This window comes from Monodelphis domestica, chromosome 8 (assembly GCF_027887165.1).
Source record: "Monodelphis domestica isolate mMonDom1 chromosome 8, mMonDom1.pri, whole genome shotgun sequence".
Classification (NCBI taxonomy): Eukaryota; Metazoa; Chordata; class Mammalia; order Didelphimorphia; family Didelphidae; genus Monodelphis; species Monodelphis domestica.
Genome location: NC_077234.1, coordinates 74,058,415 through 74,070,575, shown reverse-complemented (window position 1 = coordinate 74,070,575; position 12,161 = coordinate 74,058,415). Strand labels below are relative to the sequence as shown.

General features: G+C 39.1%; 1 protein-coding gene across 2 annotated transcripts in view; it reads left to right on the top strand.

Moving 5' to 3' along the window:
- Nucleotides 1-10,949: 10,949 nt before the first annotated feature.
- Nucleotides 10,950-12,161, top strand: part of XRCC5 (X-ray repair cross complementing 5) — a 167,959-nt gene continuing 166,747 nt past the window's right edge. Inside the window, exon 1 of one of the 2 annotated variants that reach the window (XM_016425099.2) lies at nucleotides 10,950-11,165. In XM_016425099.2, the coding sequence (XP_016280585.2) occupies nucleotides 11,145-11,165 (21 nt within the window). In that variant the 5' untranslated portion in view covers nucleotides 10,950-11,144. The remainder of the gene's footprint in view (nucleotides 11,166-12,161) is intronic. The other variant, XM_016425100.2, reaches the window with a different exon arrangement.

Sequence of the window (12,161 nt, the reverse complement as noted above, 5' to 3'; positions counted from 1 at the left end):
TCTTTAAAAAAGTGCTTTTTGTTTGTTTTGTTTTGTTTTTCTTTTGTCCCTGTTTCTTAATTACTTTTTGATGATTCTCTTGAGTTCTGTGTTTGGGCATCAAATTTTCTGTTCAGGTCTGGTCTTTTCTTTACAAATGCTTGGAATTCTATTTTGTTAAATGACCATACTTTCCCCTGCAAGAATATAGTCAGTTTTGCTGGGTAGTTGATTCTTGGTTGTAAACCTAATTCCCTTGCTTTCCACCATCTTGACTCTGCCTCCAGGTAGCATGTTTCTTATTCTAAAATTACTCTCAAAAAGAATTTAAACTTTGCAATTTAGAATAATAATATTTATACATTTCCCTCCTTAAGAGGGTGTTGAAAAATACAGGGATCACTTAGGAATGCATAGCTGAGTTATGAGGTATATGAATCAATTGACAAGAGAAATCAAAAGCATGAAAAAATCAAAAGAAAAAAATAATTTCTGGATGAAATATAGATGATCAAAATATTATGTGTAAAAATTTTAAATAAAGGTAAGTAAATCTGTAAGAGGTCCTTGACTCAGGGCCCAATTAAAGTGATTTATGTAATTATTCATTTACCAAATCAGCAGCCAGGACTACAGAATGTTTTGCCACACAAGGTAAGACAGAATAGGGACTAAATTATAAAAGCCAGGTAGGAGCCAAAATTGAGATACTTGGTAGAATGTGGGAAAAGGAAGACCTGCATTTGACATATGACAAAACAGCCACAACCTCAAACCCCAAACAAGTTCAAGTCCTCTTATCTTGGCTCAAAATTTCATCAATCTGGAGGTGGAGTGAAGATGGCAGCATAGAGGCTGTGAAAGTTCAGACCCCTGAAAACCCTTCCTCACCAATTAAAAAGCAAATGCTCCTAGGGGACGGAAAACCAAATCTAACAATAGGACAGAGCTAAGGAACCCTCTGGCTGGGCTCAACTTAAAAGGTACACCCCCAAAAAGCCTGAATTAGAGAACACTCGGGTTTAAGGGGGAGGAAGAAGGAAGGTCCCAGGATCCCTCCCCTACCCATAGTATTGCGCCTCCAGCAGTGGCTGGAATCTCTGGGCAGGCAAGGGCAATAGTCTGGAGGGAGTACCTTGTGGGCAAAGCTGTGCCAGGCTCAGGGCTTTAAACACAGGAAATGGGGAAGCATGGTTTGCTTAATAAATTGGAATGCTCAGAAGCTCAAGCTTTTATTTCCTCAGCCATTTCTTTCACCCACCACAAATAGCAACTCTGAGGGAGTGAGAGTACTTCTGGGTGCTACATGTAGGTGTTACAGGTATGTAATTATTTGCTCTCTAAATTGTTGTTTATTTCTGTTAAATGTATGATTATGGAAATTTTCATCAAATTAATATGTAAATTAAAAGAGTGTGATTTTCTAACAGTATTAGAAGTATTAAGTATACACAGAGAATTAGGTGAAAGAAATACACATCCATTTATTTATTTATTTATTTTGTATTTTGTATTTTTAAAACCTTTATCTTTCATCTTAGAATCAGTATTGATGAGGGATGAAATGTCCCCAAAACTGCTAATAATCAAAAGAGCATAGAAACAACTAGTTGATTAGTAATAATAGTAGTCTCTTGGTGATCAAGGATGACTATTGTCTTTGTGCAGTTTCATCTATTGATGTACCTTCATTTGGCTTTGGAGTCCAAAGACTGAGGCACAGAGTTTGTGGCACATGGGGCATGGGATGCCAGTTGTTACGGGAGGTGCGGTTGTGGCCTGGTGTCGATGTTCACGCGCAGCGGCAAGACGTCGACGTCGCTCCTCTTCAAAGATGGTGGCGACATGGTTAATGTGGGTTCGCCAGCTGCTTCTATCAGAGGCAGCGAGTTCTAGTTGCTTTGGTGTGATGCCAGCCCACTTCAAGTTGGACTTTAGCTGATCCTTGAATCTTTTCTTTGGTCGGCCTTGTTTCCTGAGTCCAGCTGACAGTTCACCATAGCATACCTGTCTTGGTATTCGCTGTGGGTCCATGCGGATGACGTGTCCAGACCATCATAGCTGGGTTTTGAGGACCATGACTTCGATGCTGGTGGAGTTGGCTCTGCCGAGGACTTCCTGGTTGGTGATTCTGTCCTGCCATCAGATCCTCATGATTGACCGGAGGGAGCGTTGGTGGAATTGCTCCAGCTGTTTCATGTGCTTCCGGTACAGTGTCTATGTCTCACAACCATACAGGAGCGAGCTGAGGACCACTGCGTTGTACACTTTGAGCTTCGTCGCAGCGCTTACACCTCTGTGTTGGAGGACTTTGCAGCGCAGCCGCCCGAGTGCCTGGCTGGCCTTTTGGATCCTGGCATTAATCTCGTGGTCTAGGGACCCGTCGTTGGCGATGGTGCTGCCCAGGTACTTGAAAGTGTTGATGTTAGAAAGCTGCATGCCATTGATTGTAATGCACGGCTGGTTCGTTGGCCTCCCTGGTGCAGGTTGGAACAGCACCTCTGTTTTGCTGAGGCTGATAGTCAGGCCAAACAGTTTTGTTGAGGTGGAGAACCTGTCCACAATGGTTTGGAGATGATTTTCTTGGTGGGCCATGAGAGCACAGTCATCTGGGAAGAGAGCTTCCAGGATGAGTCTCTCTGTTGTCTTTGTTTTTGCAGTCAGGCGGCAAAGGTCAAATAGTGAGCCATCCAGTCGGTATTTGATGTAGACGCCTAGGTCTAGATCCATCACAGCATGTCATAATACTTGGGTGAAAAATAGGTTGAATAGTACCGGAGCGAGGTCACAGCCTTGTTTCACGCCATTGGAGATGTTGAATCGATCAGAAGTCTCTCCACCAGATAGGACTTCCCCTGTCATGTCAACATGAAAGAGCTGGATCAGTTTGACAAATTTTGCTGGGCAACCAAGCTTGCTGAGGATCACCCACAATGCGTCCCTATTCACCGTGTGGAATGCCTTTGTCAGGTCTATGAAGACAATGTAGAGACTCAGGTTCTGCTCAAGGCATTTTTCCTGCATTTGCCTCACTGTAAAGACCATGTCGATGGTGCTGCGATCGGAAGCCACATTGTGATTCAGGCAGGTTCTGCTCTGAAACAAATGACAGGAGTCTGTTGAGTATAAGATGGGCAAGGATCTTTCCAGCAGTGGAGAGTATATTAAAATGGAGAGTTGATTAGTATAGAACTACTTTTCACATAAGACATATGAGTTGCTTAGATTCACAATTATGAGAAAACTCTTCACATCAATCTTCAGACACAACCTAGATTCTTGGTTAGGAAGTCTCAAAACAACAAGTACAGGTGGTTCAGTTTCCCAGTCACATAGGACTTGGTTCAAACAATACTCAATTTCTACAATCGCTGTCTCCCTTAGAGTCACTGCAGGAAAGAGCAAAACTTGATCTAAAGTTGCCCCCAGAGTATTTAACATATTATTAGGATCCCATTTACATTGCAGTTTGCTCCATCATCAAGGAATTAATTATCCTAATTCATGTAATTTAGTTCATTCACTAGTCTTGTAAAATGGTCTATCTTTCCCCTCTCTTTTATCTAAAAATTTACTTTGATTTGTAAAATATATCCCTAAAAATATAGGTAGAGGCCAGAATTGCCTGTTCTTGTCTGGAATGGCTCATTCTTCTTTTTATCCTTGCTCTAGCTCAGCACTGGTGAAGGTTTTTGAGTTTGAGTGCCCAGAGGGCAAATTCTAGCTATCTGTGAGGCTCTTCCTTTCCCCACTCCCTCACCCCCCATTACCTGAGAGAGTAGAGGGAAGAAGTGCTTGCTTTGGCATCTGGACAGAGGGGCAGGGAATACCAAAAAAAAAATGTCCTTGGCACTGGGAAGAGGGAGAATAGACCAGCTCTCCAAGTGCCAGCTGGGCACACATTTCAATACTTTGCCAATGCTACACTAGGTTCTTGGATATAGGAGTACAGCGAAGTTAGTTCCTCACTCAGGGCATACCTTCTCTAGTTCTGGTGCTAAATCCTACACCCAGAAAAGACTGGGATGTGATGTGGATTTAAGGTTTTTTAAGTTTTAACTTTAGTAGGATACCTTGAAGAGCAAAGATGACAACACATACTTTTAAAAAAAATTATTTAATTGATTAATTAAAATTTTTTTCCATTGTTACATGATTCATGTTCTTTCCCTCCCCTACTCCCACCCCCTTCCTATAGCCAATGAGTGATTCCACTGTGTTTTACATGTGTCATTGATCAAGACTCATTTCCCTATTATTAATATTTGCACTAGGGTGAGATTGTTTAAAGTCCACATCCCTGATCATATCCCAATTGAATCATGTGATTAAGCAGTTGTTTTTCTTTTTGTTTCTACTCCCACTGTTCTTTCTCTGGATATGCATAGCATCCCTTCTCATAAGTCCCTTAGAATTGTCCTGGATCATTGCATTGCTGCTAGTAGAGAAGTCTACTACATTTGATTGTACCACAGTGTATCAGTCTCTGTGAACAATGTTCTCCTGGTTCTGCTCCTTTCACTCTGTATCAATTCCTGGAGGTCTTTCCAGTTCACATGGATTCCTCCAGGACAATACATATTTGTGTGTCTGTGTGTGTCTATGTGTGTGTGTGTGTTTGACTTTTTGCAGAAATGGTGCTCTTATATAATGGAGACAAAGAAAATGAAAAATTATTAGGGGTAAAATAAGATTTGGGGGTTTGATAAGTAAGTGACAGGACTTTTGAATCCTGTCAGGTAGACTGCCTGCCCTAAGATGTAACTTTGAGCTAAGATCTGGCTTAGGAATTCTGTGAGGGGAGTTGGAAATTCTGTTAAGACCAACTGTCAGTCTGTCTCTGGGTCTAAGCAAGGTCCTGGAGGTTGCTTTGCTCTCTCTCTCTCTCTCTCTCTCTCTCTCTCTCTCTCTCTCTGGTGGTATTCCCTGCCCAGAGAGGTGGCTAAACTTTGGTTCATGAAAATTCCTTGAACTGGAATGGCAGTTGTGGAAAGATGAGGAAGTTGGAAGTCTTGGGAAAAGCTGTGAAAGGAAGATCTACAGTTATTAGAAGAAAATCTGGGTTTTGTTCCTCTGTGGTTACAGAGTTGAGCATTCTAGGCCTGAAAACACTAGGCCAAAATCCTGATGACTAGAAGTTGAAACCTAATTAAACAACTACAAGGATGCAGTAGTGAATAATATATAATAATAATGATTAGAAATAGGCTTAGGTAGTTAGAAATTGAGTAAGTTAGTGATAAGGAGACAGAGCAGGTCTGATTTTTACCAGACAGAAGCAGGTCCCATGAGGGACCTTAAGTTTGGGTGGTTAGAGGTAGTAACCCATTTTTTTTAGGAATCTTTCCTGCTTTAATCTTTCTTGTTAAACCTTTTAATCCTTAAAACCTTAATAAACACAGGGTTTGTTTTTTAACTACTGTCTCCATAGTTGTGTCAGTCAAAATCCCTCAAGAAGGCCCATTGTTCTTCCCAGCCTATATCAATTTTGTTACAAAGTTAAGACAACTGGCCCTTCTTACTAACAAATAGATTCAATCCCAAAATATCCACAATAAAATGTAGCCAATGTTAAAATTCAGGTTGTTTTCTGTGCTAAGAAATTAGGTCTTAAGTGCTGAGATCCAAAAATGAAAGGTGGTATCAATACTATGGATCTTAGATTCTATCATAGTCTTTTCCTGCTGCCAATGATTTTCTGGATTCAGTTTGGAATGGATTTTTTTCCCTCAGTTAAGCGAGTTTCTTCTACCACATCAGTCCAGCTAGTCCTTTTGCTTCTCTAATAGTTTTAAATTAATTAAATTTAAATTGTTACATTGAATGTGGGAAGCAGTAATGCCTGTGATTATTCAAAAAAAGTTAACATGGGAAGATTAGAGTGTTATAAAAGGACATGGTTAATTATATTGGAGGGAAAATTAGAAAAAGGAGCTGAATGAAAAAAGAGGGAAAAAAGTAAACTCAGATGAAGTACAGTGGCTAACCTGAGTTCCTAAGGAAAGAGGATGAAACTTTTCTCCTCTCAGTAGGAAGGTAAACGACTACAGTTGAGAAATATTGATATCATAAGCAGTTCATATTGACTTGCTTTACCTAACTTTTTTTCCCCTTTGGATATAAGATAGTTTTATTTTGGAGGAAGATGTGACAGATGATATGAATTAGGAAATGACTGGCATCATTTCCACTGATTGTATGTTAGGCACTGTGGTGGTATAGTCTAAATATGTTGCTTCCACTATTGTTGCTGATGAGAATTCATTTCCATAGATCCAAACCAACATATGATCTTAGAAAGATTTTACTAGGAAATTAGAGTAAGCCAGCTTTTCTTCAGAATTCTGATTCTGGGTCCTATCTCACAAAAACTGCCTCAACCTTTATTGTGTCTCTTTTTTTTTTTAACATTGTTTTATTTGGTCATTTCCAAACATTATTCATTGGAAACAAAGATCATTTTCTTTTCTTCCCTCCCCCCCACCTCTCCCATAGTATTGTCTCTCTTAAGACAAAAAAAGTTTTATTGATGCTAGTCATGCTTTGTTATCTTAAAATAATTTTCCTTTAATTAGAGGACATTACACATGTTTCACCAAAAGGGGACAGAGTATTTACATAAATCCTACATATATTTATCTAGGTAGATGCTTTTCCAGGTCCCCATGAAAGGAACTATGTGAAGGACTGAACTTCCAAGTTTTAGTATAACTACAAGGGGTTTGCTACCTGATTTGAGGTGGATTTTATAGAATGAAGGCATTAAACTTGCACTGGAGGCATAAATGCTATTTACCTTTCTTTTTTCTAATATTCTGACTGAATCATATACAATATGTTGTATAAGGGAGTTAATGAAGCAACAGGATCAGCTTTCTGAGGAATAGGGAGGTTAATTGTTACCTCAGAGAGGATGGTATGTTTCATAGGTAGAGGTTGAGCAATAGATTGACAACATCTGGTATTTGTTACTATAACAGATCAGGTACCAATCACAGAATCCCTTTGACAGTGTCATGAAGAAGGTACTCAGTGTCATTTTTCTCAGTGCTGTGTAATTAGAATTTTGTACCCCAGGACTCCATCTCCCAGAATCCCATTTCCATCCTCACATTATGTGCTAATGTAGGAAAGGTATAAATTTTATGTAGCTCTATCCTCTGTAAGGGGGAAAAGGGGTTTAATTTTTAAAGGGTTGGACTTTATTATTTAAGAGTATGGTCATCATTAATTTAATTTATTAAATATAAAAAGATTTATTTACAATTTATTTACAAAATGTAGAAAGTGTGAAGCAAGAAATCAGAGAGAGGATAAGGTAAGATATCTAGCCTGAGCACTAAGTAATTTACTCCTGGACCCTCACAGTAGGGAGACTTAGTTTCAGTCGACCTTGGCAAAGTCAAGGACCTGGGAAGTCTCTTCAGAAAATTCAATAGTTAAGAGTCAGCTTTTCACTCACCAAGTGTCAGTACATTCAGCAAATCCTTCTGCCCCTCTTCACCAGCCTCAACTCAAAAGCATGAAGAATTGCATTCCAGCAAAATTGGAAGTCCAAATTGAATTCTGCTCCAAGAATCCCCAGTTCCAAGTCGAATTCCACTTCATTTTCTCTTGTATCACTTCCTCTAATTCCACATCTGCCAATCATAGCTGATGCTCTGCTCTAGGACTGCCCAGAAAACAGTTAGTTGATTCTGATTTGTTACCCACTATCACACACATGGGTCACAGATCTCCCACTTCATGATTAAGTGGGATATTTGCACTTTTGGTGATTAGATCTAAATGGTTAGATCTTCATACTTAACTTTTAAGTACCATGTTTGCACATTTTGTGATTGAATCTAAAAATAGGCAGGTCTCTATACTTAACTTTTAAATAGGGTGTTTACACTTATGGGGATTAAAATCTAAAAATAGACATGAGTTACAATTTAAATATTCACAATCAGGGAAGAGCTAAGTACCTTCATTGTTACAATCAGGGGAGAGCAAAATCCAATCTTCATACCTCATGCTCTTTTCCTGCAAACTCAGCTGAGAAAACTGCCTTTCCTCAGGTTTTACTCTTGTCTTTCTATTTTCTCTGCTTCAAGTGATTATTAATAAATCTTATAAAATATAATACTTGGAGTTATTGGATATTAATTTTAATCTTACATTTCCAAGAAAGTTCCAATTAGCTAAAGTTCATAGTATATAATTCATTTTTCATATATTATATTACAGCTTTGATTTTTTCATCTGAAAACTGCTTGTTCATATCCTTTGATTATTTGTCAATTGGGGTATAATATGTTCCTTTAGTATATGCCCTACTGAAGTGAGCACACTTAATGTTCCTTTAAATTTGATTTGGTTTTCTATATATTTGATAAATAAGGTCTTTATCAGAAAAATTTGCTGCAATTTTTTTCTCAGTTTATTGTTTCCCTTCTAATCTTGGTCACATTGGACTTCCAGTAATTTTCCATTCATTCCACATGTTTTTACCTACATCATGATCATAGTCAGCATAGCAATGCAAAAGATAACAGAATTTAAGAATACAATCAAGCTAGCTTTATTATAATATTAGCACAATGAAATAATACTTATATCCAGGAGAAACACCAAAACCAAACAAACAAAATAAGAAAAATAATCTTAAAAAAATGAACCCAGAGACTGCACTAAGCTAATATAAAGATCCACCCTTTAAAACATTAATTCTGGATGTGTAATTGTTAAGAGATGCTTCCACCTGCACCCAATAATCAGTAATAAGGATAAGGTGTTATAAATTAAATGAAGGTGGAAATGGAAGTTTAAGTAGAAACATATGGAATTTTTTTTTTTATAAGGTGGGGAAGGGAGGAGTTTGGATAGTAGATAGCAAGCTCAGCTGACAAAATCCCCACTTATAAAAGGCACTATAGTGAGCTTCCAGAAGGGCATGATAACCTGAAATGGCAGTTCCCATCTCCCCAAACTAATGGTTGGATGACGGCATGTACAATAAAGCAGTATACAGAACACTTTTATGTTATCAACCTTATTTATTCCTAATGTTCTGATTAAATGTGCTACAGAAAGAGAATCAGTGAAGCAAAGAGGCAGCTCCCTAAGAATCAGGTTAATGACTACCAACTTCTAACTAAGTTTGGGCAATTTTGTCTATGGAAGGAAACGTGTCTCAATTAGCTAACAGGAATTTAACCTAGTGCTATATATTTGTATAAGGGTGAGAACTGGTTGTAAAAACTAGTAAGAGACTCCTGTTAGTTATGCAAAAATGTTGGTTCTTTTTGCTCAATTTCACTTTTTCTAAAGAAAGGTAGGAGGCAAAAGGGTAAGAGGAAGTGACAGGGATGTACAAAAAAAAAGCATCAATAAAACATTTTTTAGTCTGAAAAGAGAAATCTCAGAATGGGAGGTTCTGTGAGATAAGCAAATGGTGTCCTCATTTTCAGGAAAAAGGTGGTTTTTTAGAAACATAATGAGTTCAACAACAAAGTGGTATAATGGATTATTATATAGATAGTTTGTAAGCACTTAGAAAATGAAGTAGGGGCAGTTATGTGGCTCAGTGGATAGAGAGCTAGGCCTGAAGATGGGAAGTCCTGGGATCAAACCTAGCGTCAGACATTTCTAGCTATGTGATCCTGGGCACAAATCATTTAACCCCAATTGCCTAGTCCTTACTGTAATTCTTCTTTAGAACTAATACTTACTAGAAATTTGCACTCAGAATTAATTTGTTCTCTCTCTAGAGGAAGATAACATTTTTCATTATTGATATTTTGGAATAGTCTTGTATCATTATATTGACTAGAGTAGCTAAATTTCACAGTGGCTGTGTGCTATGATCTCCTGGTTCTGTTCATTTCACTTAGCATCAATTCATATAAAGATAAGTAATTTAAACTTGTAAAAAAAATCTTGTTTGAAATCTCAGTGACTTTCTAGACTTCATCATGAGTCTCCTCTCTCTATATATCTCTGTAAGACTCAGGGTGAGACCACAGAAGCTGCCACTGCTAAACTTCCATGAAATCTTCTCTGCCATGAGTATCCTTGTTTTAAGTATATAATAATAGGTGCTAACACTTATATAGTGCTTTTTTGATTTGGACTTTACTGATATTATCATATTTGATTCTCATAACAAGTATGGGAGGTAGGTACTATTATTATCCCTATTTTTTAGAAGGGGAAGCTGAGGCAAATGATAGTTAAATGGTTTGTACATGATTGGCAGGGATCAGAAGCCAGAATTGAACTTGAATCGTCATTACTCCAAGGTCCCTGCTTTATTTACTATACCATCTGCCTCAGATTCTAAGGTGGATCTCTGATTACATCATTTCAGAAGTTCTCAAAATATAGACCATATATGCCCATAATAGCTCTAGTCCTCCTAGACGTTTGCAAAGGGAAATCCTGCAGTGTACTGGCTTTCCTTGCTTTTTCCTGACATTTCATGGGTACCACTGGAACACTTAGTGTCCACCTGTCAGCCCCCATGCTTGTCCTGTAACCCATCTATTTCTATGATATTAGTACTCAGTACTGTTTTCCATTCTTGTTCTTCAGAGTATTGTTTTCTAAACCTGCTTCTAGCTCTTGCATTCTATCTTCTCACAATCTGGGTCCCAAGGTCCCTTTTAGGTCCAACAGTCGAATATCCTATTTTCTAAAACTGCTTACACATCAAGACCTTTCTATAATCTTGTAAAATAATTGTGTTGGGAGAATAACTAGAGTTCCGAGGAAATCTAAAAGGAGAAAAGTAGGCAAGTGAACCATGATTTTACTTATTTTGTTTCCCTGGTGCTGGTTACAATGTAGGAGAAGGGAACAAATATTACTAAGTTGTAACATGCTCTCCAGACTAGGCAGGGTTGAGGACTCAAGGTTGCAAGGAGGTGGGGGAGGCGAGGTACCCAGTACCAAGTAGGCATGCGCGACGCTCTAGCGCACAGTCCTAGCACTCCCTTCCTTCTCTCTCGCACAGATTTCCGGCTCTCTGGTTCCAGTTGGTGCGCCTGCGCTCTGAGTCTCTCCTTTCTTTTTCCCCACCCCGGTTCCTGCGTCTGGGTTTTCCTCCGGAACCGAAGTTGCTGAAATTTTAGTTCCCGTTCGGAAGAGACAACGTAGAGGCTCTCGCACGGGGAGGCAAGATGGCGTGGTCAGGGAATAAGGTAGAGTGAGGTCCAAGGAAGGGAGAGAATCTGGCCCGACGCTCCCTCTGGGCTGTTGCGGGCGCGAGCGGGAGGAAGGGCGGGAGAGTCAGGCTAACTCAGGCAGTAGCGGGGTCCTCTGAACTAGCGCTCTCCGCCTTACCTTCTATCTTAGCGTCAGTGCTGTGTATTGGTTCCAAGACAGAAGAGCGGTAAGGGAGGCGCAATGGGGATTAAGTGGTTTGTTCAGGCTCATACTATTAGGAAGCGTCTGAGGTGATACTTGGACCCAGGATTGCTGTCCCGAAGTTTCTGTTCGGCGCGAGCAGTCCTAGGTCCCAAGAGAATGGGATGGGGGAGGGGAAGAGACGCAAAGCTTTGACCCAGCCCTCTGGCCTCAGTGTCCCTTCTGCCCAATGAGGTCGGACTCCCGACCTAGGGAGCTCTATCCCGTTGTGTGACTAGGACGCCTTCTCGGTCAGTTATTCAGTCAGTCAACAAACGTTTAAGAAGACCCTCCTTTGTGCTAGGCTCTGTACACAAAGAAAGGCTAACGGTGGTCCCTGCCCTCAGGGAGCTTACTCTCTGAAACTGTAGACTAAAATGGAGACAATCTATAGAATATGTTTAAAGGCATAAAATAAAATACACAGGATTACATAGAAAGCTAATTGTATTGAAATGTATTATATTAAAATATTGAAATAAATTGAAATATGTTGAAGTATAATTGAAATGATTATACTGAAATATATCTTATTGATATTGATATAATGAAAAGTCTTGTTGACATGCTGAAATATATTTGAAATATAATTTAAATGTATTGACATGATTGTTGACATAATTGAAATAGTAAAATATAATTATATTGAAATGTAAAATTTTTTTTTTTAAAAACAAGTTCACAGACTTCAGCTTTAGAAACCCCAGAAAATTATCTCTTAAGACCTCTTCCAGTTCTGAACTCAGAACTTACAGTTTGATGGTTCTAGTGGTTCTTCTGCCAGCGGGTGG